At 42.9% G+C, this 21,457-nt stretch overlaps 1 protein-coding gene across 3 annotated transcripts; it reads left to right on the top strand.

Annotated features, from left to right (window-relative positions):
- Positions 1–1,810: 1,810 nt before the first annotated feature.
- Positions 1,811–10,601, top strand: anxa4 (annexin A4). 3 transcript variants are annotated; one of them, XM_049020689.1, is made up of 13 exons: positions 1,811–1,929; positions 3,871–3,909; positions 4,271–4,358; positions 7,560–7,654; positions 7,752–7,865; positions 8,390–8,480; positions 8,574–8,653; positions 9,031–9,087; positions 9,177–9,270; positions 9,422–9,517; positions 9,716–9,774; positions 10,060–10,182; positions 10,348–10,601. In XM_049020689.1, exons 2-13 carry the CDS (start codon positions 3,901–3,903, stop codon positions 10,402–10,404), a joined length of 963 nt encoding a protein of 320 aa, XP_048876646.1. In that variant the 5' UTR covers positions 1,811–1,929; positions 3,871–3,900; the 3' UTR covers positions 10,405–10,601. The 3 variants fall into 3 exon arrangements, with proteins under 3 accessions (XP_048876646.1, XP_048876648.1, XP_048876647.1); XM_049020691.1 differs by lacking the exon at positions 1,811–1,929 and adding an exon at positions 2,434–2,501; XM_049020690.1 differs by lacking the exon at positions 1,811–1,929 and adding an exon at positions 2,522–2,638.
- Positions 10,602–21,457: the final 10,856 nt, after the last annotated feature.

Raw genomic sequence — 21,457 nt, 5'->3', positions numbered from 1 at the left:
CGTTAATGTGAGATGAATGGGCTGTCACACAGCAGCCTTTCATGGACGTTAGAGTGAGCTTCCCTGTGTGATATCTGGGTCCAGTTTGTTGTCGCTCATGGATGATACACTAATCATCTACACTGAAGAAGCTTCTGGCATTCAGAAGCCTTAATGTTCAGAAATTTATACTTATATAAAGGTATCCCACGTAGGATTCAAACTCCTCACTCTCAATACAGTTTTCTGAAAAGATCTAGTTGATACAGTTACTATTATCCTGATTGTGTATTTTGTCATTATTTTATGCTTTCATTGACCAATCACATGCACTGTTAAATCTTCTTTAGGCAAAATAGATTTTTAGTAGAATAAGTGGATACACCTGGACCAGCCTATATATAGTTATTACTTCATTCAGTGTAAACAGAAAAGGGTTTTTATTAAACTCAAAAAGTACAAAACCAGGATCTTAGGGTATCAGAACAGGGCAACAAAGGAAGGCACGCCATGGGCAACATCGAGTAACAATGTTAATGATGGAACTGGGGAACACAGCACTGGGAGGCACTTAAATATGTGACTAAAGACGGAGCAGACAAGAGGCAGCTGGGAGTGGTTAAGACGAGGGCAAGACAAATAAGCGCCAGGCGTTGGAGGAGATGGGAGGGTCAGGCAGATGTGGTGGGCAGGACGTGACACAATGGTTCTAGTGTCCATCTTCATGGTGCATCCCGACACATGAATTATACATTAAAGAAAGATTTCAAATTACATGCAACCGTAACCCAACCACTCATGTATGCTTTGTATCATTACAGCCCTGTGTTTTAGGGTCTCTCTAACCTAAGGCTGCCCAACCCTGCCCCTGGGGATCTGCCACCATAATTTAACACACCGGAAAAGGATAATCAGGCCCTTCAGTAATTTCTCAGTATTACAGCCATCTTAGTTTCAACATAGCTGACTCTAATACTAAGATGCACCTGAAGGGCCTGATTATCTGTATCCGGTGTGTTAATATAGGGCGGCAGATCTTCAGAAGCAGGGTTGAGCAGCCCTGCTGTAATCATAGGAAATCCTATAAAGCTAAAAGAGATCGATATTACCTTGTATCCTTTAGTCCATTATTCTAATTACGTTGTAGGCTTACAGGCAAAGCATCTCACAGTTTTATTCTCAGGCAAGTAATTGACTATGTGAAATATTCAAGGAACTGCTAAAACACCAAATGAAACAAGACACGCAACAGGTACTATTCTCGTTTGTTTAGTAATTATAGGCTTTACTTGTTGTCAAAATGAAATGAGGCCAAATGGAGCAGCTTCATACATAAAATTGAACGTTTTTTTTCAGTTAATCATTTAACTTCCAAACGACGTTACGTTGTTTATAACTAACGATGCATAGACCATTACCAGAAATGCGTTTAACCTCGCGTCGCTTAAATTAAATTTTGTAGGACAGGTACTCGACGAACCAGGGGGTGTGGTCCCCATCAGTACAATTGGCCAATCAGGGGTGATTTTTTTTTTCTGATCGTCGATGTTCGAAAAGGGCCACTTTTAGTCGTTAGGGCAATAGGGGCAAGTGCCCCCCGGCACCTACCTGCATTAATTTATTCATCCATTTTCTAATCGCTTCTGGTAAGGGTGACGGAGGGTCCTGAGGGTCACCCAGGCATCACAGGGCACAAGCCTGGGTAAACCCCAGATGGGTGCCATTCCATCGTAAGGCATACATACACAATAATACTTTATTTGCAATAGATTCACTAGTCTAACTCCCCACTTGCAGAAATGGGTGGCTCTTCTGTGGGAAATGAAATACGAGCCGCCCAAACCGCCAATCCACACCCACTGTTAGTCATAAAATCCGTACACGCATATTTCCTCATTCAGTCTTAAGCTTCCATAGATTCCTCCGTGCCGAAACCTTTTAAATTGTTCGGTAAGTCACCATTTAAACTTAAACATCTTTGTGCTTTGCATTTCCGTAAAAGTAACAGGCTGCGGCTACGGAAAGAATACGGCAAAGTATCTGTCAGATTAACCTGTGCGTTACTGCATCCGGTCCTTCTTGGAAAGTGTTTTCGAAAATATTAAATATCCTTAGATTTCTAATATGAAACGCAGGAAATAAAGTGGGTTGTTGCAATAAAACTGTGTGAGTTAAAACAACCGCTGTCGGCGATTAATGGATTGCGAACAGACCTGTGCAATGTTATGGGCCGAGTACTTTTTGTCTTGTTTTTAAAGTTGTCGTTATAATAATGGTATGCATTGTAATTGTATAATGGTTCTGGCTTCTTTTGTTCGTCGGTAAAGCTCTGAATCGACATATAATCTGTTTTAATTTGCAGTTGATCTTCTTTTATAGGCGCGGCGGTAGGTGGCAACATTGAAAAGAAAGTTTGTTCCTCTACCGCTTTTTTTTTTATTATTAACCAATAGGTTGCAACATTTCGGGTGACTCGTTATTCTTTGATCGGATACTAAAACCATTGGTGGGACGCACACTTTGTACGTATGTTAACTTTAATCAAACCCACTACGACCGTATGCTGTGAGTTAGATCAAAAAGGGGAATGAAGTGAAAGAAATCCTAACGTTTTGATGAAGTTGCGTGTTATGTCTTCCTACACGCCTAGAGTTCTCTTGTAAGTCGCTTCCGTCGTATTGATTTATTGCGGTGTAGCAGATGAATGAGTTTAGGTTAGGCTTAAGTAAGGAACCTTTTTCTGATGTACCTCTGTATGACCACTCCTGAGAGCTGAATTGGCTCCTCAGACTAACTAGAGCTGATTTTCCATGCACGTCTAGTTGATCAACAATAAAACAACTCGGTGTTGTACAAAACTGATGGATCGTGCGTTTATGTCGACTTAAGTTATCCAGATTCATAGCGCACCATGAAAAAGATAAGGCTACACCTTTAGGGCTATTTCTGAGTTTCGGAGGGTAACGGCAGGTCACGCACATTGATTTGATGAACTTCCCCCTGCTCACTATGAGAATTACGTGACACCAAAGACAAAAAGTGCTCATCGTGTTTTTTAAAATAAGAACAGATAGGTAATCGACTGTTTCTTTATATGTTAAAAATATGGCTTTCATACAGGCCTACTCTGACCAGGAGAACACAAAAATAATTCGGATCATAATGATACCGTAACAATGCCATGCCAATTTTGCAAAAACGACCGTTTATAGCTTTGTGGAATTGAGAGAATACGTTTGTGAATACGGGCGATCACTTGTGTATTGCGTGTAATTCGTAATTGGATATGCTAATTGTATTTACCAATTGAAAAGTTTACAACCTGACGAATTTAAACTGCATGCCTGGGTAATTGCGATAGCAGCGGCTTTGTGTCAGCAGTGTGTCGATCGGAGCCTTATGACAGCGATCCAACCGAATAAAGATAATTAATGTATGTCACACATGTCAGCTGTGGGAGGACGTAGTTTTTACCAAAAGGCCCTAAGTAAAACGAACACTCTCTACCGAAAATTTAATTTGAGGATAATGGAATCATTTGGCCACATAGGCCTACTTAAATAACGAATAGTTGGTTAATTAGTGTAGGCCTAGTTGTTTTTTCTTTGCCAAGATATAACACCGGATTTTTGTGGATCACTTTCCACTACTAAAGCTAGCTTGTACCGAGAAAATTTTATCCAAAAGTCATAAGTTTAATGTCCGATTTCATATTTTAGATGTGATTTTGCCACCCGGTTCTAACTGATTGTCTAGAACTGGGTCGCTGGTGTGTTAAATCTTATATAAACATTGTTGTGTCGGTATATATTACAGAGGTTAAGGGTGCTTTCTGCATCCTGCATATGCTGCGTCCCACGCATCACGTGTTTTTTCTCCGTTTGTTTACAGTCACCCTCCCTCGTAGAAACGTCTGTTGCCATGGCAGCGGTGAGTGCTTTGAGGTCCCCAGTACGCCTTACTGTTTTTTTTTTATTTGGCAAATTGCATCCAAAACACACTTCTGATCTCAGATCTTAAGGCTATATAGACTAAATGAAGCATACTCTTCTTAGTACGTTCTGCACTCCCTGTAGAATTTATCCAATTATTAACGTTTTTGCGACTTTTTTTTTCTCCTCTTCCTTCTCATTTGCTCACTAAGCTATAAGTGATGTGTTGTGATTGGATTATTAACAGTAGGAAAATAAATCAGAAATAATTTCTTTATTTTTATGTAAGGAATAAATGCCCGCAGATGTCCATTGTCCTTTAGATCTTTTAGTACTAACTGTCAGATGTCTCTCCCAAGCTGGGTACTCGTGGGACAGTGACTGCGGCCGCTGGTTTCAATGCAGAGGCGGACGCCAAGCGCCTGAGCGAGGCCATGAAGGGAGCAGGTGAGTGACCACTCAGTGTCCCCCTCCCCTTTATAGAGAGTGTGAACTCTATCCTCCTCCATATATTCTTTTAAAGCAGGGGTAGGGAAGTTGTTCCATGGAGGACCAGCGTGGGTTTTTGGGATGACCTCTCACCTGGCCAGTAATCAGTGGTTCTCACCTCCAGTCCTGAGGACGCACTCTTATTGGCCGATTGAGAGGTGTTCCCATCCCAAAAACCCACACTGGTCCTCCATGGAATAGCTTCCCCACCAATGTTTTAAAGGCAGCTCAACCAATAAAAAAGCAATATGTCCACATAAGATCCAAATGTTATCAGAATTTGTCCGCATAAAATATATATATATATATATATATATATTTATTATTATTATTATTATTATTATTATTATTATTATTAAAATGATCATTTGAAAAGTCTCTAATTTCAGTGATAAAATCAATCTGGGGTATAATCAGTATTCCAAATGGAAATTATGGAAAACGGTAAGTAAATGACAGGGTGAAGATTTGCAAAGGTGGAAAACAAGGCAGGAGATGGTTAATGGTGTCCTGCACCAGGATCTGAAGTGGAACCATGTGATTTTACCATGAACTGCGTTCCATTTAAATCGGAATCATTTTCAGATTTCCAGAAGGACTGCACTGCCACCCTCGGTCCACTCCGTGCCTCAGAATTTCCAGTCCATCCGCCCAGTTTTACCGTCACCTGCAGAGACTCTCACTGCCTCTCCAAAGTCTGCATTTAGCTTTTATATTGCAGTGAATCTTGTGCTTTTAAAAATCATTTTAAAAAGACCTTATTTAGTGTGCGTGTCCTGACAGTGGCCCTTGATTCATGTAAAGTTTGTGTAAAATTTACTACTACTAATTCCCTATGTCAGTTTTTGCTTCCTCTCAGCTCCCAGCGCACCTGTTCCAGGTATTTGGTATTGTTGATATGAGCTGGGAGGGAGCAAAAATGTGGATTGTCCGGGCTTCCTCAAGGACTGGGTTGGGGAAACACTGCCCTACGCAATGAGGTCATTCTATATTGCAGAGTCATTGATAGTGGCAACCATAGTGTGGGGGCGGGCAAGGTCACAGCCATCTTCAGCTGCTGAAGCGCAAGCCACACAGGCAGGACCTCGTGCTAAGCGCAGTGTTTTCCTCGTTCAGTGATGTCACTGGGGAGTTCATCTGACATAAAAGGCTGTCTGTGTGCTGAATGCTGAAGTCTGAAGAACCACACCCACCTGACAGTAGTGTGAGACACATTATACTCGGGCTGTGTCTCTGAGCGGCCTGGGTAGTTGCAGGGCCAGGCAATGCTCTGGCCGCAATGTGGAGGCGCAGTGAATGGGGAGGTTTACCTGCCTCAGGGCTCCGTATACCTGAACCGAACCTGGGGGGTGTGCATCACGTGCTGCTTTGAATGTAGCAATATATTATTCAGTGGTTTTACTTTCACCTTCGGTGGTAAAGCAGGCAAATGTAGAACAAACAATTGACGCCCCCCCCCCCCCCCCCCCAATACCTGCCCCTTTGCTCATGAGAAGACTTCATGATCAGGGTTGGGTGTTATTTTTGGGGCCTCACTTGGTTGTTGCGGTTGTTTAATACCTAGCGTGGCCCCCAAAACCCAGAGGCTCCATGCAAATGCGTGGTTTGCATGTTGTTGATGGGAGAGAAGGAGCAAAAACATGAGCTAGATGTGGGTCCGGACTGGGAAACGCTGGTCTAGAGCACATTCAGGCCTGACCGTGCAGAGTGACCTTGATGGTTTGATGTTTGTAATGTACCTTCTGCTTCACTTTGGTCAAAAGTGTCTGCCAGATAAATAAATGTAATGGAAATGCTTTTTTTCTCTCACAAATAGATTGATGCTTAGTTTGCGTTGTGATTAAGCTCTTAAATATAGACGGCATCTATAAAAACAGGTCATGAATCACACTTTTTTTTTTTCTGCCTTATGTGTAATAATACCCTAGAAAGATGTTCACTAATTTAAGCAGATAAAAATGCTAGTTACAAAAAAAAAACAAATTGCATGGTAATGACAAGAACTAGACTTTGTATATGTTAATGCATGTAAATGTTCATAGTCTGTCCTACCGACCCAGTCCAGTATTAGCAAAGCCTTCTCCAGTGTTAATGTGTAGGCGATATAATGACTAGGTGGCACAAAATGATATTAAGACAAAACATTATTTATTACTTATCCATTAAGAATCAGGATGTCGGTATGGGTCTGATGCATCAGTCTTGGCCGATTTTATTGTTCCTACAGCAACATGGCCAGATGATCCATCTCTGTTCTGTGGGGAGCCTCATCCTCCTTTGAAATCGGGCAAACTATTGTGGCGTCGTCCGCAAATTTCATTTTGGAGTTGGAGGTATAGATGGGGCTGCAGTCATTTAAGAGCGTAACGACATTCTGCTTATCTGCTCCGACAAGCTCGGCGAGTTTCAATGCCTGTATTTCCCCCCCGCCCCCCCCACCACTTTGTGCTCCCTTTGTCTTTGGTTTTCCTGTACAGGTCACTGGTTATTCTTTTGACAATTTACACTGGTTTCTTCTCCCTGTTTAATAATAAAACTTTGTCACATGATTCTACTTTTTCTGTATTCCGTTAATAGTATGTAATGAAGTTCCCATGGTAATATTTGTACTTTTTTTTCCACTTGCGTTAAAAAAATAAAATAAAATTGAATTTAGGGTACTACAATAATAAAACTGATTAATCGAATTGCGATAGGAAATTTCCAATGCATCCAGTTGTTCCCTAATGGTTTCACCCCTACCACCAAGTGAAAAGGGCACCATGACAAAATACTTTTTGAACTTTAAATACAGGGTAGGCCGAGTACCTAGCCAAGAACTGATATCAGCGGTGACAATTAGCCAAAATGTCATACCACAATATTTTTGGTTTGAATCCCAATCCATGATATGCATCACTTTATGGTTTACAGACCAACCAAATTTGAATGTGTGTGTGTGTGTGTATATAGTAATGTTAATTAAACATTTAACCAGTAATTCTGTCCTTACCAGAAACGCTGTTCCTAGCCTTATAACTACTAGTTAAGTGGTGCTGGATTACCTTTCTTGTGATAACTCTGAAACGCATGGATAGTATTGCAACTGGTCATGATACATTGCTGTCTTGTTGCCCACGGCTATTTTATGTAATATAAAGCGTGATGACTTTCTGTCAGGCACTAATGAGGCCACCATCATCGAGGTCCTGGCTCATCGCACCATCGCCCAGAGGCAGAGCATCAAGGATGCTTATAAGAAGACGCTGGGGAAGGTGAGGATTACCAAGCCTTGGGATGTCACACCGTTTATGGATGAGGGACTCTCTTTGGAGCAGATCTTACCTGTCTGTCTCTGGTCACTTATTCCAGGACCTGGGACATGACTTGTGTTCAGAACTGTCGGGTCACTTTGAGAAGGTGGTGGTCGGCCTTCTCATGACGCCCCCCGTCTATGACGCCCACGAGCTGAGGAACGCCATAAAGGTTAGGGGTCATCCGGCCTTCTAGACCATGGGTTCCCAAACTTTTCAGTCCCTAGCCCCCAAAATTAGTGTCAGAAGCTCTTGACCCCCCATTTTTTCTGTTAGGGTGGGTGAGTCCATTTCAGGGGAATAGTTTTTCAAATTTTTATTATTTTTTTTTTTACGTTTTGTAAGCATTCTGAAAATCATCCCACGACCCCCGGTTTGGGAACTCCTGATCCAGACAGACTGCACCTGAGTTTAAGACCCCCAGTGTAAATGAAGATAAACATTTTATTATTTTATTTTTTTATTTATCTGTTCGTTGGATTTGAAACTCCAATTGAGTTGCTTCGTGCATTATTTGACAGCTTGGATATTTACTTGTTTACATAGGAGTCATACTTTATTCCTAAGTTTCTTAAATGTCAAATGGCACCTTTGCCAGCGGACACTAGTAAACACAAAGAAATAGACCAGCATGCAGATGTGAGAGGATGACCATCGCAGCTTCGATCTAAGGCTCCTCACCTGTGTCCACCACAGGGCGCGGGGACGGATGAGGCCTGCCTCATCGAGATCCTCGCATCCAGAACCAATAGTGAATTAAAGAGCCTCAAAGACTGCTACCACCAAGGTGACTGCTGGGGCGGAACATAGACCTCTTCCTCAGGATCTGTAGACACCTGCTTCATATTTGTCTGTCTTTTTTTTCTGCTGCACTGGTCAGAATATAACAGGAACTTGGAGGACGACATCAGTGGTGACACTTCTGGAATGTTCCGGAGGGTCCTAGTGTCTCTGCTCACGGTAAGAACATGTGACCAAAGTCTTGGGTCATGAAACTTCTTTCTTTGTTTTTAATGGATAAGCAACATTTTTTCAGTGAAGTGGATATTGTCTGGCATTACTGGGTTCCCCTTAACCTCTTCGACAAATTAAATTTGGGTGACAAGCTTAAATTTGGTTTAAAAAATTAGGCATGCATGAATCCTAGAGGGAACTCGTGATCCCAGGTTATAATGTGCAAACAGAGCTGCAGGGTGGGAATTCAACCCATAAATGCTGGAGATGTGAACTTTTCTAGGCCACACATGGAGGTTAACACTATGACATTATAAACTGACACACTGTGTTGCCGTGCTCAGTGCTCCCTTGACCAGCATAACGTGTGCTGTGATTGGCAGGCTGGACGTGACGAGAGCACCACCGTCAATGAGGCCCTGGTGAAGCAAGATGCCAAGGTGCGGGGGCTGCAGGGACCCCAAATGAGGTTTCATAGGTGGATGCAGGAGAGGCACTGGGTTCATTATACTCTTACACCCCTTTACAGGAAATCTATGAGGCAGGGGAGGCCCGATGGGGCACCGATGAGGTCAAGTTCCTCACGGTGCTGTGTGTGAGAAACCGGAACCATCTGCTCCGAGGTACCACCGGATGAATTTAGCATGAAATGTCTGGTCCATCGCAACTTTCGTAATAGTAAATCGCTATTAATTCATAGTCCTTACTTTTGTATGGATCGATATACATCTGGCTTGTTGAGATTCAAGTCATTGTCCTCTGTAAACCCCTCAGTGTTCGATGAGTACCAGAAGATCTCTGGGCGGGACATTGAGGAGAGCATAAAGAGGGAGATGTCGGGCACCCTGGAGGAGGTCTTCCTGGCCATCGGTCAGTCACATGACTTGCCACCTCATCTGCTTGTATAGCAGGTTGCATGCTAATATAAAGGGTCTGATAGCGATATGACAACAGACTTAATGCCTGTTGCTTGCAACGGGTCCATTGAAACGTACCTCCATTGTAAGGCAAGAAGCATCTGAATAATTGTCACCTGATAGATTAAGATTGTGACACTGTGTTCCACAGTGAGGTGCATTCGAAGCAGGCCAAGTTTTTTCGCAGAACGACTGTATAAATCCATGAAGGTAAGCCATCTCCACAATCATCCTGAGGCACTTGACATGAGGGTGTGGCAATACGTTAACACTTGTGCAGAATACTGCTTGAAATTAGAGAGGAGAAGAGGAACCGGCCACAGCGGACAGGAACCAAAAGCGGCTGAATAGGCAGAATAAAACCTCTGGGGGTCAAAGGTCAACTAGCTTCTCAACCCCCCCCCCCCCCCTAACATTGCAGAAAACAGAAAATTAGGCTTTTAGGCATAAACAAACTCTGTTAGTCTGATTACTGCTGCCTGTTGCTGTCTTCAGGGCCTGGGCACCACAGACAGCATCCTGGTCCGGGTTATGGTGTCGCGTTGTGAGATCGACATGTTGGACATCAAGGCGGAGTTCCTCAAGATGTATGGCAAGACGCTGTACTCCTTTATCAAGGTGAGGGCCTGGTTCCTGCAGCTATGCCAAGACCTCAGCATAGCCGCTCACTAGTCAAGCCGTCGGGAGTTCCTCCTTTCTGGCCTTGATCCGTGATGTGTTGCTCAACTCTAGTGTAAAGGCACTGAGTAAATGATTTCCTGACCTGAATGTTTGTTTTGGCAGGGTGACACCTCAGGTGATTACAGGAAAATCCTGCTGGTACTGTGTGGAGGAGAGTAATGGAGGACGTGGTTTGTGACATCATAAGCCTGCCAAAATTTACTCCTCATTTTATTCCTCCTGTCTGGTGCTTTAGGGAATCCTTACACTTTTGTTATATTGAATAAATAAAAAAGGCCTTCTGTAATCACTGATTTTTATAACCCCTATTTTGCAGTAACCCATACCTTTAATGAATAAAAGATTAACTTCTATAAGGTTTTGATTGTCCTGCTGCTCTGCATTCATGTGGAAATGATCCAGGTTGGACTGCCAGTAGTTGTCAATCAACCAACCAATCAATTCTCCTTTCATGGGGGGGGAGAGAGTGAAATGCACACGTATACACATAATACAAGGAAAGTTAACAGAATTGGTCTGATTTATCAAAAAAAAAAAAAAAAAAAACGTTTATTACTGATTGGTTCCCTAGCAGCTCAAGAGCAACATGTGACCACCTCTATAGACATGACCTGTGATACTCTTCATGTCCACTGGGTGGTGCTCTAGGAGGAGGCACCAGTCTTCACAGTCTCCAGAGCCTAAGATAATGTTCCTGTCATGGCCATTGATGAAGTACCTGCATGTTTTTTTTTCTCATAAGACATAAATTATGTACACAGGGGCTAGTAAATACCGCTGTTACCGCCTTACGTCAAAATAATAAAAATGGAAATGGGCATTATATTATTTTCTAAGAACCATATAAGAATTACCCCCAAAAATATAATTGATCACTGATGGCCACCTCAATCAAAATTTTCTACCGGCGCCACTGCATATATGATAAATATGTCTATCGCAATACACAATATCACTGGGTTCTTCATATTACACAGGGTTTATGTAGTAAATATAGCACCTCCATTGTTACGGTTTTCAATAACGGCTGTTTTCCAGCCATGGTAACTATACCACCTGTGTTTAATAAGTTAATGTTAAACATTGTGAAGCAGTTGAAGGAAATTTACATCAGTGTGGTAAAGGCTGCCACCCCACAGAGCAGCTCTTCGATTGACCACGGCACTGGCTCTACTGCCACCTAGTGGACACTTGTTGCAGCCGATCCCACCGTGGTCTTGCAATGTTGTTTGTGTTAAGTAAGGCTGAGCCTGGGCAAACAGGGGTGCAGGGCTATCTGTTCGTCAATGCGAAAAGTAGGATTTACATTGGATACTCATTTGCTGACTGATCGTTCTCTGCACTGCTATAGCAATGCAGCGGGAATGCGTGGTTAATGTATCCTGATCTGCCCGTGATTTCGCAAACGAGAAGTCGGGTACAGCGTGTCTGTGTGGCCGTCCGCCTGTCAGTCACGTAGAGATCCGTCTGCGGTAACCATGCGCACTGGGAAAACCGGGCTGTCGTGAGTACCGGTGCTGGATGCGCTTTGACTAGCAGCCAAAAGGTGCTGGCCAGCTGCTCATTGACTTTGGATGGGATTTTTAAGCAGTTTAGCATTACATTACACCATTTCCTCTTTTAGCAAATGCCTTTATACGAAATGACAACACATGGATGCTGTTACTGACGCACTTGACCCATTTTTCTCAGGGCTAGATGAGCCTATTTTGGAACTTTAATCACCAGATCGATTTCGATTGGGTTCATGAAGGCCATGCATAAATATACATGAAAATTGGAGACGCACTGGTGTGGGTACAAACATCATTTTTTTGCATCCTCAGTAATTATGGTCAGTTATTACGTACATATATATGTACATAACACACCTAGACTTGTATGTACATAACTTAACACCTGAACATACGTTTTTTTTTTTTTTTGCGGATCCCTGCAAAATTATTCATATGCAATGCCAACACTCTCCAACAAATAAACAATGCCAGCCCCTGGGTTTTAAAACCTTACTCTTAAATGGGAATATGTTTTGTTTGTTGAGCAGATGTTTTTTACCCTAATTGACACGCATCGCTTGTGAAAGAGGGGTCAGATTCTCCATGGAACAACTGGAGATTAAGAATTTTGCTCAAGGACCCAAGAGTGACATTCTACACTCCCCCGGATTCAGAGGATACCTCCCCAAGCGGACCGAAATGTGTTTAGCTCATCTCACCATATGAACACATGCATTAGGTACATATTATATAGCTTAAATCATTGACATAGCTAAGAGATGACAAAACATTAATGGAGGGCTGGCCTGTTACAGGCTAGTTCATGTCTGTCTAATTAATAATGGCCCCTGAAGATTGTAGGAGGTTACGAGTGGGAGGTGTCCATTAGCTCTGATCTCAGCCTAGGAGGAGACATGAGGTACCACGAGAAAAAAGGAAACAACTGTGTTAGACAAGCACACTGACGAAGACGACGCTCCAGCTCAACGGTCAGATGGGCGGATGGAGAGCGACACGATACCTCTTGCCTAGAAGAGGTGTTTCCTGTTTGCCTGGACCATGAAGCCCAAACTATATGCTACGTTAGACATGGAAAAACTGAATCAGGTGAGAGAGAAAAAAGCAGGCAGTGGGTCTTTGTAGACCACTGCAAGGTTGTGCTTTCACACTAAGAGCTTAGATGCTAAAGGCCACAGGTGATGTCTTTCGACCAAGACGTCACACATTAAACACTAAACCGTATGTTTCTTGATGGGGAGGGTAAAGGTCAAAGGTCATCTGGCAGCAAGTTTCCATCAGATAAATATTGATGATGTTAATTGACTTATAAATCTTTCTGCTCTCATTATCGTTACTTTCCAAGTGCTTTCGTCGAAGGACTCTCAATTTTGACACTGTACCCACTTATTAATTTGGGTGTTTTACTAAAGAAGTGGATAATTGTGACAGCAGTAATCTTCCTGATTCTCAAATCTGCAATCTTTCGCTCACATTTCCAGCCCCTGGTCACCTCTGGGACCATAGTGTACTCTGCTGTTTGTTACAGCGAGCCTCAGCTTTAATTGACACCATTTAAAGCGATTACCTAAATGCTGTGTTTATTAGCAATTAGAAGGCAATGGAAGGTCTATTTGCTCAGAAGTACTACAAAGCAATATGCAGTTAATTAAACTCCATTCGGTCCATTTATAAATTCCCCAAACGGCAAAAAATGTTTCTTCTCATTAATTAGGAATAATAAATCATTCTCGCACAGAATTGTTAAGTGCATCTATTAAGAAATGATGTAATATAAGCAAATAAATCCATCATAAGAATCCACCTGGTTTTTCTTTCCAGACTAGACATGGTGCATTACTCTCCTTGATAAATCCAAATAAGCGATTTATATGACTTTGCTGCCGAGGGCGACACGATCCTGGCCCCCGTCCCGCGTCTTTGTCCACAGCAAGCCCGACAGATGTAATTTAGGCTCTCAAGCCAACAGAAAAATCTGGAGTGTAGATGGAAGCCCCGGGGATCAGCGGCTTATATTAGTTTATCCTTATTTCACATCTGTAGACAATTAATTCCAATACAATGGGAACCTTCATAGCCTTTAACTCGTTAATCTGTTCACTGCTGGACCGATGAGCCTCTCCATTACTGACGACGGTGTGAGTGAAGCAACTTGTGGAAATTGACTATGTTGTTTTTTATTGTGCTGAGCCATTAGAGTGATTTTAAATCCGGCGCTGTCACTAGACATATAAAAACATGCTAACGGCTTAGCAAGTGACAGGTTCAATCCCAAAGGCGTGGTTCTAGAATACATCCGTTGTAAACATGTTTAAAAACCCTGCAGAAATTCAGTCATTCATCTCTGTTAGTTAGTGGGGGTATGTAATGTTGCTTTTTTTATGCTGCTTCAGCTTATAGTCCCTGTCTAGGTTCATTATTGTGACATAAGGAAAGCAAACACGTCCAACTTGGTTTGTCCACATTTAGCCTCAGACTTGTTTGGCAGATCAGAAGGCTTCTGCTTTGTCATTGGTCCATTTTGTTTTGCCACGCCCCTTTCACCACCAGGCCTTGGCTTGGCTTACTTGTACCATGTCATGACAGCCTGGAACTTCAGCTTTAATTCACTAATTTGTAAGGGCCCCCAGCTCTCTCTCCCCCCCCCCACCCCCACCCATAGAAAGAGTTAAATGCCTCAGGAAATGACTTCCAATAGCTATTCAGGGCAGGGAAAGAAGTCGCTCTATGTCTGTATACCAGCTATGGACTTCAGGCTACGCTGCCCAAAGCTACAACCCTCAGGCTGAAAAATAAGAGGGACACAGCAAAGCCGACACTGAATTGGGCACAATGGTGAGGTGTAGCTTCCTGGTTTCCGATTGGCTAGAAGGCAACTAGAAGGAGTGGGAGGTATTGACCAGTAGGTGCTGAATGTATGACTGCAATCAAGAAATCATAATTCTGAAAACGTGGCAGTTTCATGAGCTGCTGCAGGACATAGGGAGCCTCTGCTGTTTTCAAAAATGCGGCCTTGGCCGACATGCGATTTCACAATGGAGAGCAAAGCGCATTGCAGTGCAGAGTGCTTGTGTGACCCATCAGTCACACACAAGTCCATCTGTAACAATTACACAGTCCCGGCTCGAGAAACAGGACTCTTGGGGGTATCGCCCCTGGACATGCTCTGACACACACTTTTTTATCATGAATTTCAGCCCAAATGTCGGGGCCAACTGTCTGTGAAGTTTGGACCAGATTTTGGACCAGTTTTAATATTAAACCGTATCACATCCTAGCAGATGCTTATACACAAAGTGACCTGCAACACTTACATATGGATGTTAACTGACAGTTCAGCTTGGATCAAGAGCACAGCAGCAGGTTGCCACCTGCCAACGACAGCCACCCTTGTGATGGTCTCATTCCCCTTACTGCCCAGATGCCCATCTCAGGCAACACAGCACTCTCCTCATATTCCCTTCCTAGAGATGGGGGGTCGCTTGACTGTGAATGCCAACTCAAGTAAACAAATCACGGCACAAACTTCTGACTGTAAATGACCCCCGATCAACCAGGGAGAATGTGAGCGGTCCTGTCTAAAAGGACAGGAGCGAATGACAGCAGGAGTCTACACAAAGCCAGCAGAGGCGCACCCAGAAAGACTTGCTGTGATTAACGCCAAAGCAGATTTCAGGGGTCCTGTGTACAGTCTTTCGTAATCATCTTTAATATTTCTTTGGCTACTTTCTCAGTCATATTCTGCTTATTATTATTTCCTATTGTATTGAACAAGTAGAAGTCTTAAGGTTGAACATATGATTCTCATCATATTCAGTGAAATATATATATATATATATATATATATATATATATATATATATATATGTGTGTGTGTGTGTGTGTGTGTGTGTGTGTGTGTATACTTCACTTCCATGCAGTCAACTTTTATGTATTTATATTGTAGCATAAAAGTTATTTTACTTTCGTAAACCTTTGTAAATTAAATAGAATTACTGAAAGTTTTTGCACTGTGGGCTAATTTACAATTAATAAGCATTTATCCATTTCAGGGTCATGCTGCTCTGAAGACAATCCCAGGAATCTAGGTATACGCCAGGGGGCATACCAGACCATCACACACACACACACACACACACACACACACACACACACACACACACACACACACACACACACACCTTTATGTCAACCCAGAGAAAGCCATTTAAGAGGAACTGCTGTACCTGAAGGAAACCAACACAGACATGAAGACAATAGGTACACCTTACATACACAGATCTGAGCCAGGCCACCTGAATACCTGAGCATCAGTGAACATGACAGCATGTTTGGTTTCCATTAGGCAAACAATAGTGCCTACTACAGGCCAGTCAAGGAAATGCACAGCATTTTTAGAATAGCTCACAGACATCTGAAGAACGTGATGAATTACGATCGTCAAGAAATCGAGGTGCTAAAGAAAAGTCATGCAGGACACTTGCCTGCATAAATGGACAAATGACTTTGTGTCATCCAAAAGGTTATCCTTGTCAGGGTCTTTGGGGGGGGCATCCAGTGGACAGGATGCCAGTCATTTGCAGGGCACCTACACACACATAATGATACACTAGGGGCAAAATTTAGAGAAGCTACTTAGCAATTTAGCATAACTTTCTGTTATATGGAAACCTGATATGGGTAGAATATGCTAACTCAACACAGAACATGCAAGCACGATGCAGGGAGAACATACAAAATCCACACACAGGCAGTGGAGGTAGAATAAACACCCCCCAACCCCAGAAGCACAAACAACAGTGCTATCCAGTGCAATCCACTATTATCCAGTGCTATCCAGTGCTAATCACTGAACCACTCTGCCACCAAATAGACAAAATATTGTCTCAGATTTTTTTCAGGCAACACTACAGGAACCAGACGATCCTGAGATGGTTAAAGGAAATGCATTCCTCAAACAGGCCGGCACAGATGCAGAAGGATCATGAATTAGATGGTCAATGGACAAGAGCCCATGAGGCCATCGATCAGAAGGTGCTGCAGACATTCCCTCGCTCTCTGTCAGACCCCATTACTGCTGAAAATAAAGCAGAGTCTAAAGGCCTTTGTAAAGAAGGCCAGCCGACTGCTCGTCCGTCAGACACAGGATTTTAACTTGATGGGGTCCCATTTTTAACCTGCACCTCCAGATCTATGCCAAACACCACCCCTACGTGGGCCCCTATGCAGTCCCCCCCGGTTTAGGCTGGAGTGAGACCTCGGTTTGGGAGATTTTGGTTTTCATCAGAGGTGCTCTTGAGCAATTGTGATTCAGAACTGCTCCACAAAGCTAAATTAATGTAAGATAATACTCTTCGCTTATTGCATTGGTTCCTCTGCTGCGTCTTATTCCATTCGGCTGGAAAAAGTGTCAAGACAAAGGTATTAATGGTCGTATGGGCTTATGAATAGAAAAGGTCTCGGAAAAGTACAACTATTTCAAGAACTGTGGTGAATGTTTTAAGTGGCAACATTTTTTTTTGTGCAACCTTTGTCATTTCCTGTTCCGTACCAGTGTTCTAACCGCGATCTGTCTGCACAGTTGACAAAGATCTACATCACCACAGATTCCGCTACCAACATCAGGCAATAAGGTATTTCTTCCTTTTTTTTACCCAAGTCCTCCAGCAAGTGCAGTGAGTCTTTAAATCAGGGGAGGGCTATTGTTTTGGGGGGATCATCTCCATAATGCTTGTTGCTCAAGGGTTGCTAAGGAGTTACTCGATACTAGGACGTCCACAAGCACATTGTCTGATTATCTGATTTCCCACCCATGGTGTATCAGCAGTGGAGGATTAGAACAAGGCAGACTCTTCCCAATTGCGGAGCAAAGAATGAGACCTAAGAGATGAGAGATCACCAGCGTTCAGGGGTTATGAACTCAGGGAAGGAGGGAGAGATACCCAGAGACTGGCTGGACTCTCGTTTTTGACAGAGCAAAAGCAAACACGCTCTATTTTCACTCCTAACAATGACACAATAAAAATTTGTTGGTCCTTCTCTAAGGTAAAACCATATTGTAAACCACAGCTTCTTCCTTTTAGCCTCTCTGTAAGAACAGTGGTGAGACTGAGAACATAAGTTTGAGTTACACAAAATAAACTGTATGTCTTAATAACCATCCAATCTGTTTTCACAAGTGTTTTAGCTCCTGTTGGAATCATCAGGTTCCAGTCGTGAGCTCAGAGTGTTCCATGAAGAAATGCCATTAAAGCACAGAGCCCAATCGACGGGCATGCTCTGTGGAATACAGCTCTGCATGCAGATGTCATACCAAGCTCTCTGCTGATTGGCCCGAAGGTCAGTCCTTACGTCTTTTAGCCATTTCCTGAGTAATAATAGTCCTCATTGAATTTTTATCAGTATGTGTCACACTAACTGACAGACTTAATATCCAGCTAATCAGAGACCGTGACCAGACCATATGTTAGGCTCATTAAAGTGGTTCACTGGTTGTCCAGATGAGGGGGTAAGGACTGGCTCCGCATGGTGTTACTCTGTGCCCAAAATCCTGTGGCACCAACAGTAACGATATCGTGTCGAGCCCTTCAGCAAGGCTCTGACTCTCAGACACGTCCAGGTGCGCTGGACAAGTGCACTAAGTGGATGATATTGTGCCCCAAAGTTTGCACTCATCGATATATACGTATGCATCTCATAGGTGAGCAAGACGGTGTTACAAGGGTTATATTCTGTTACACTTGATATCACTTACACAATGACAATAAAGGCATTCTATACATAAATAAAATCTCAACATTCTATACATGCATTTTCGCCTTCATTTACTTATACGGCTGCTTGTTTAGTAATTCGGTTAAAAAAGATATGAATTTGGGGGACGACAAGTCAACTGCTCTATCTATTATACTGTCACACCTGTTGCTGATTAGTAATCAGAGAACTGAACCTGCTCTACGATCTCGCTCTGTGCCGGTAGCAATTAGGGATCAAACGTATTTAAACAGAGCAGTGAATTTTGCTTTGTTATGACTCCTGCAGCATAAGGCACAGAGTGGCATTCGAATCCAAGCTTTTGCTCCCTCCCAGCTCCCTGCCAGAAAGTCCACATTTCCTGTGGATCTCCGAGGACCAGAATGGAAAACACGGGTGTAGTTGGTCAGTGTTACTCCTGTGTTTAGAGCAGGCTAACAGACTTAGTGGTTTTGAGTCTCGGTGTAACTGTCTTAGGGCTCATGCTTCTTGTTGACCGGCCTCTAGGTCTGAATTCCTGGTCCTGTTTAGCCAGTGTCCTGTTCCTGGATTCATGGTCCTGATTATCTAGCATTCCACAGCTGGCGTGCTGCGCGACTGGTATGTTGTTTTTGCGCTTTTCTGTGAGTTGCCCTAGTTTTACTGTCCATCTAAAGACCCACCGGTTTCCCATTTCCTGCAGTGAACTGTTCTCAGGTCTCACTGCACAGTGGGCAGAAGGCCTGGCACAATCGATGGATGTCCCAGGTTGGGGTGCTTTTGCTCATGTGTATGAAGGCCAATAAATGTGTTTGTCTGAAAGCTCTGAGTCCGAATCGGGAGATTTAAACACCGTTCTGGCCACTACACTGTCAATTACTATTAGAGCACAATTTTGTCGACAAGAACAGCGGACAATCAAGAATCGATTTGATTCATAACTCACAAGGAGAGGACGACAGTCTAAACAGAACAAGAACCCAAACCGCAGAAATATAAAAAATCAGACTCATGTCAGTTCTTCGTGTGACCTCTAAGTCACAGCACAAGAAAAGAGGTCGCATCAAAGGTAGCGTGCACGCAAGCATATCACTTCTGAAGGCGTTGGCACTTTTGAGCCGTCTAAGCCCAGTGAGGCAGGAAGTGGGTAGCTAGCAGGCTTGTGAGAAAATGTACATGAACTTTTTTTTTATAATGTAATTATACCATCCATATCATGCTAGAACATCCGTTTTTAATGTACCAGTACAATCCAGATCATCTATCTGTATCGCACCAGTACATCAGAGAACATCTTGTACATGAATGGCTGAAGAGAGTACTCCCTTCCAGCAAGAACATCAGAACACGTCAGTTCAACATCTATTTCAAGATTCAAGACTTTTATGTGTCACATATACTTTTGTTCAGTACAATGGCAGTGAAATTGTGGCAAAGCAGGCCACAATTCACTTCCTCTGCTGTAAACTCCATGCACCAAACACAGTTGTAGTACACATAACTACACAGGATTTTCATATCAATAAGTTGGAAAATCCTTCTGCTCAATGCTTTTTCTCAGTGTTTTCTGCCTGTCTTGATTAACGTAATGTGGAAATATATAATCAAACCTGCAGGTTTTCTGGTGACAGACAATCCCATGGAAAATAAACATTGCTTCCTATATGCAAAGTAGCAGTGAGTGCCATGTGATTTGACCAATAAAACATAATCAGCTAGTGCAGTCAAGGTCTCACTGGCCTCTTTCAGAGGTGGAGATTTCAGGTTCAGAAAGTACAAATCCAGACCAGGATTTTGTTTCAACCAACCAGTTGAGCATAAAGAGTCACAATTCAAAGGGTACTCAACTGGTTGGTTGAAAAAAAATCCTGGTCTGGATTTGTACTTTCTGAACCTGAAATCTCCACCTCTGGCCTCTTTTAATAACGCACCCTGTGCCACATACAATTCTTTTAATATCCATGCATTCACCCACTGCAATAGAAAATCTCTCAAAAGCAGACTCCTAGAAAAGAGCTTCAGGTATCTGATGTTTTTTGTGGACAACAGGTGCTAAGTGACATCCTACACAACAGCAAAATATTCCATTTTTCTTTAACACTTTCATTATGAAACATGAAATAATAATAATAATAATAATAATAATAATAATAATAATAGTAATAATAATACTGTACCATCAATAATTATGATGTAACACTTCCGGTACTTTGGGCTGTATGGTACTGTGCATTCTGGGAAACTGGCAGTCACAGAAATAAACTGGTGTCCTTAATGAGTAAGACATGGAGGTGACTGCCTAACCCAGAGCTATAGTACCATCAGAGAACAAACTCTTTCTGTGACTTACGGTATGTTCCGCTTCTTGTTTTCCGTTCTGAGGACTCGACATAGATCGCTGTGTTGGTGCTACTTCTATGCAATAGTGTCTTCATTTTCCAGAATGTTTACAAATATGAGACTGGTCACAATGAAAGATCTGCTGAAACCAGCCCTGATCTCCAAACACCTTCAATATATCAGAATGTTAAATCTCTCTTCTCCTCTTCCACACAGCTGCGGTCGGTCGCTACTCCCGCCAAGGCACACTTCTGTGAGTCATCGTCAAACCTTAGCTTCTCACAGTCAGTTAACTAGCTCCACAAGGTCTCCAAAGACGTGCAGCGTTCCCCTGTGTCGAATGGGCGGAACATTAGCAGTTAGCCGCACAACATGGCAGCTGCTCCTGTGAAATCGTTGGGAACAACGGCAGGCAATTGGGATACAGGCCACCCAGGGGAGGAAGCTGGCATGTAATCAGTCCATTTCTGTGATGTGGTGGTAAAGGCCTGATGGAGAACCGCTTCTCCCACAAAAACTTTTGGCCAATTACTGAAGACCTCAAAGAACAAGCATGTCCTGAAGGCATAGAAGCGAGAAAACTGTGGAATGGATTTGGCCTCCTCTAGCACCTGCTGGAAAATGCT

The sequence above is a fragment of the Brienomyrus brachyistius genome, chromosome 7 (genome assembly GCF_023856365.1).
Source record: "Brienomyrus brachyistius isolate T26 chromosome 7, BBRACH_0.4, whole genome shotgun sequence".
Taxonomy (NCBI): domain Eukaryota; kingdom Metazoa; phylum Chordata; class Actinopteri; order Osteoglossiformes; family Mormyridae; genus Brienomyrus; species Brienomyrus brachyistius.
The sequence above is the reverse complement of the archived record's forward strand: the minus strand, read 5'-3'. Positions and strand labels throughout refer to the sequence as shown.

Bases quoted from the DNA above. Each gene is read 5' to 3' on its own strand.
- anxa4 (XM_049020689.1), top strand. The intron at 8,481-8,573 runs GTGACTGCTGGG...TGCACTGGTCAG, and splicing joins CAAAGACTGCTACCACCAAG to AATATAACAGGAACTTGGAG. The intron at 8,654-9,030 runs GTAAGAACATGT...TGTGATTGGCAG, and splicing joins TCCTAGTGTCTCTGCTCACG to GCTGGACGTGACGAGAGCAC.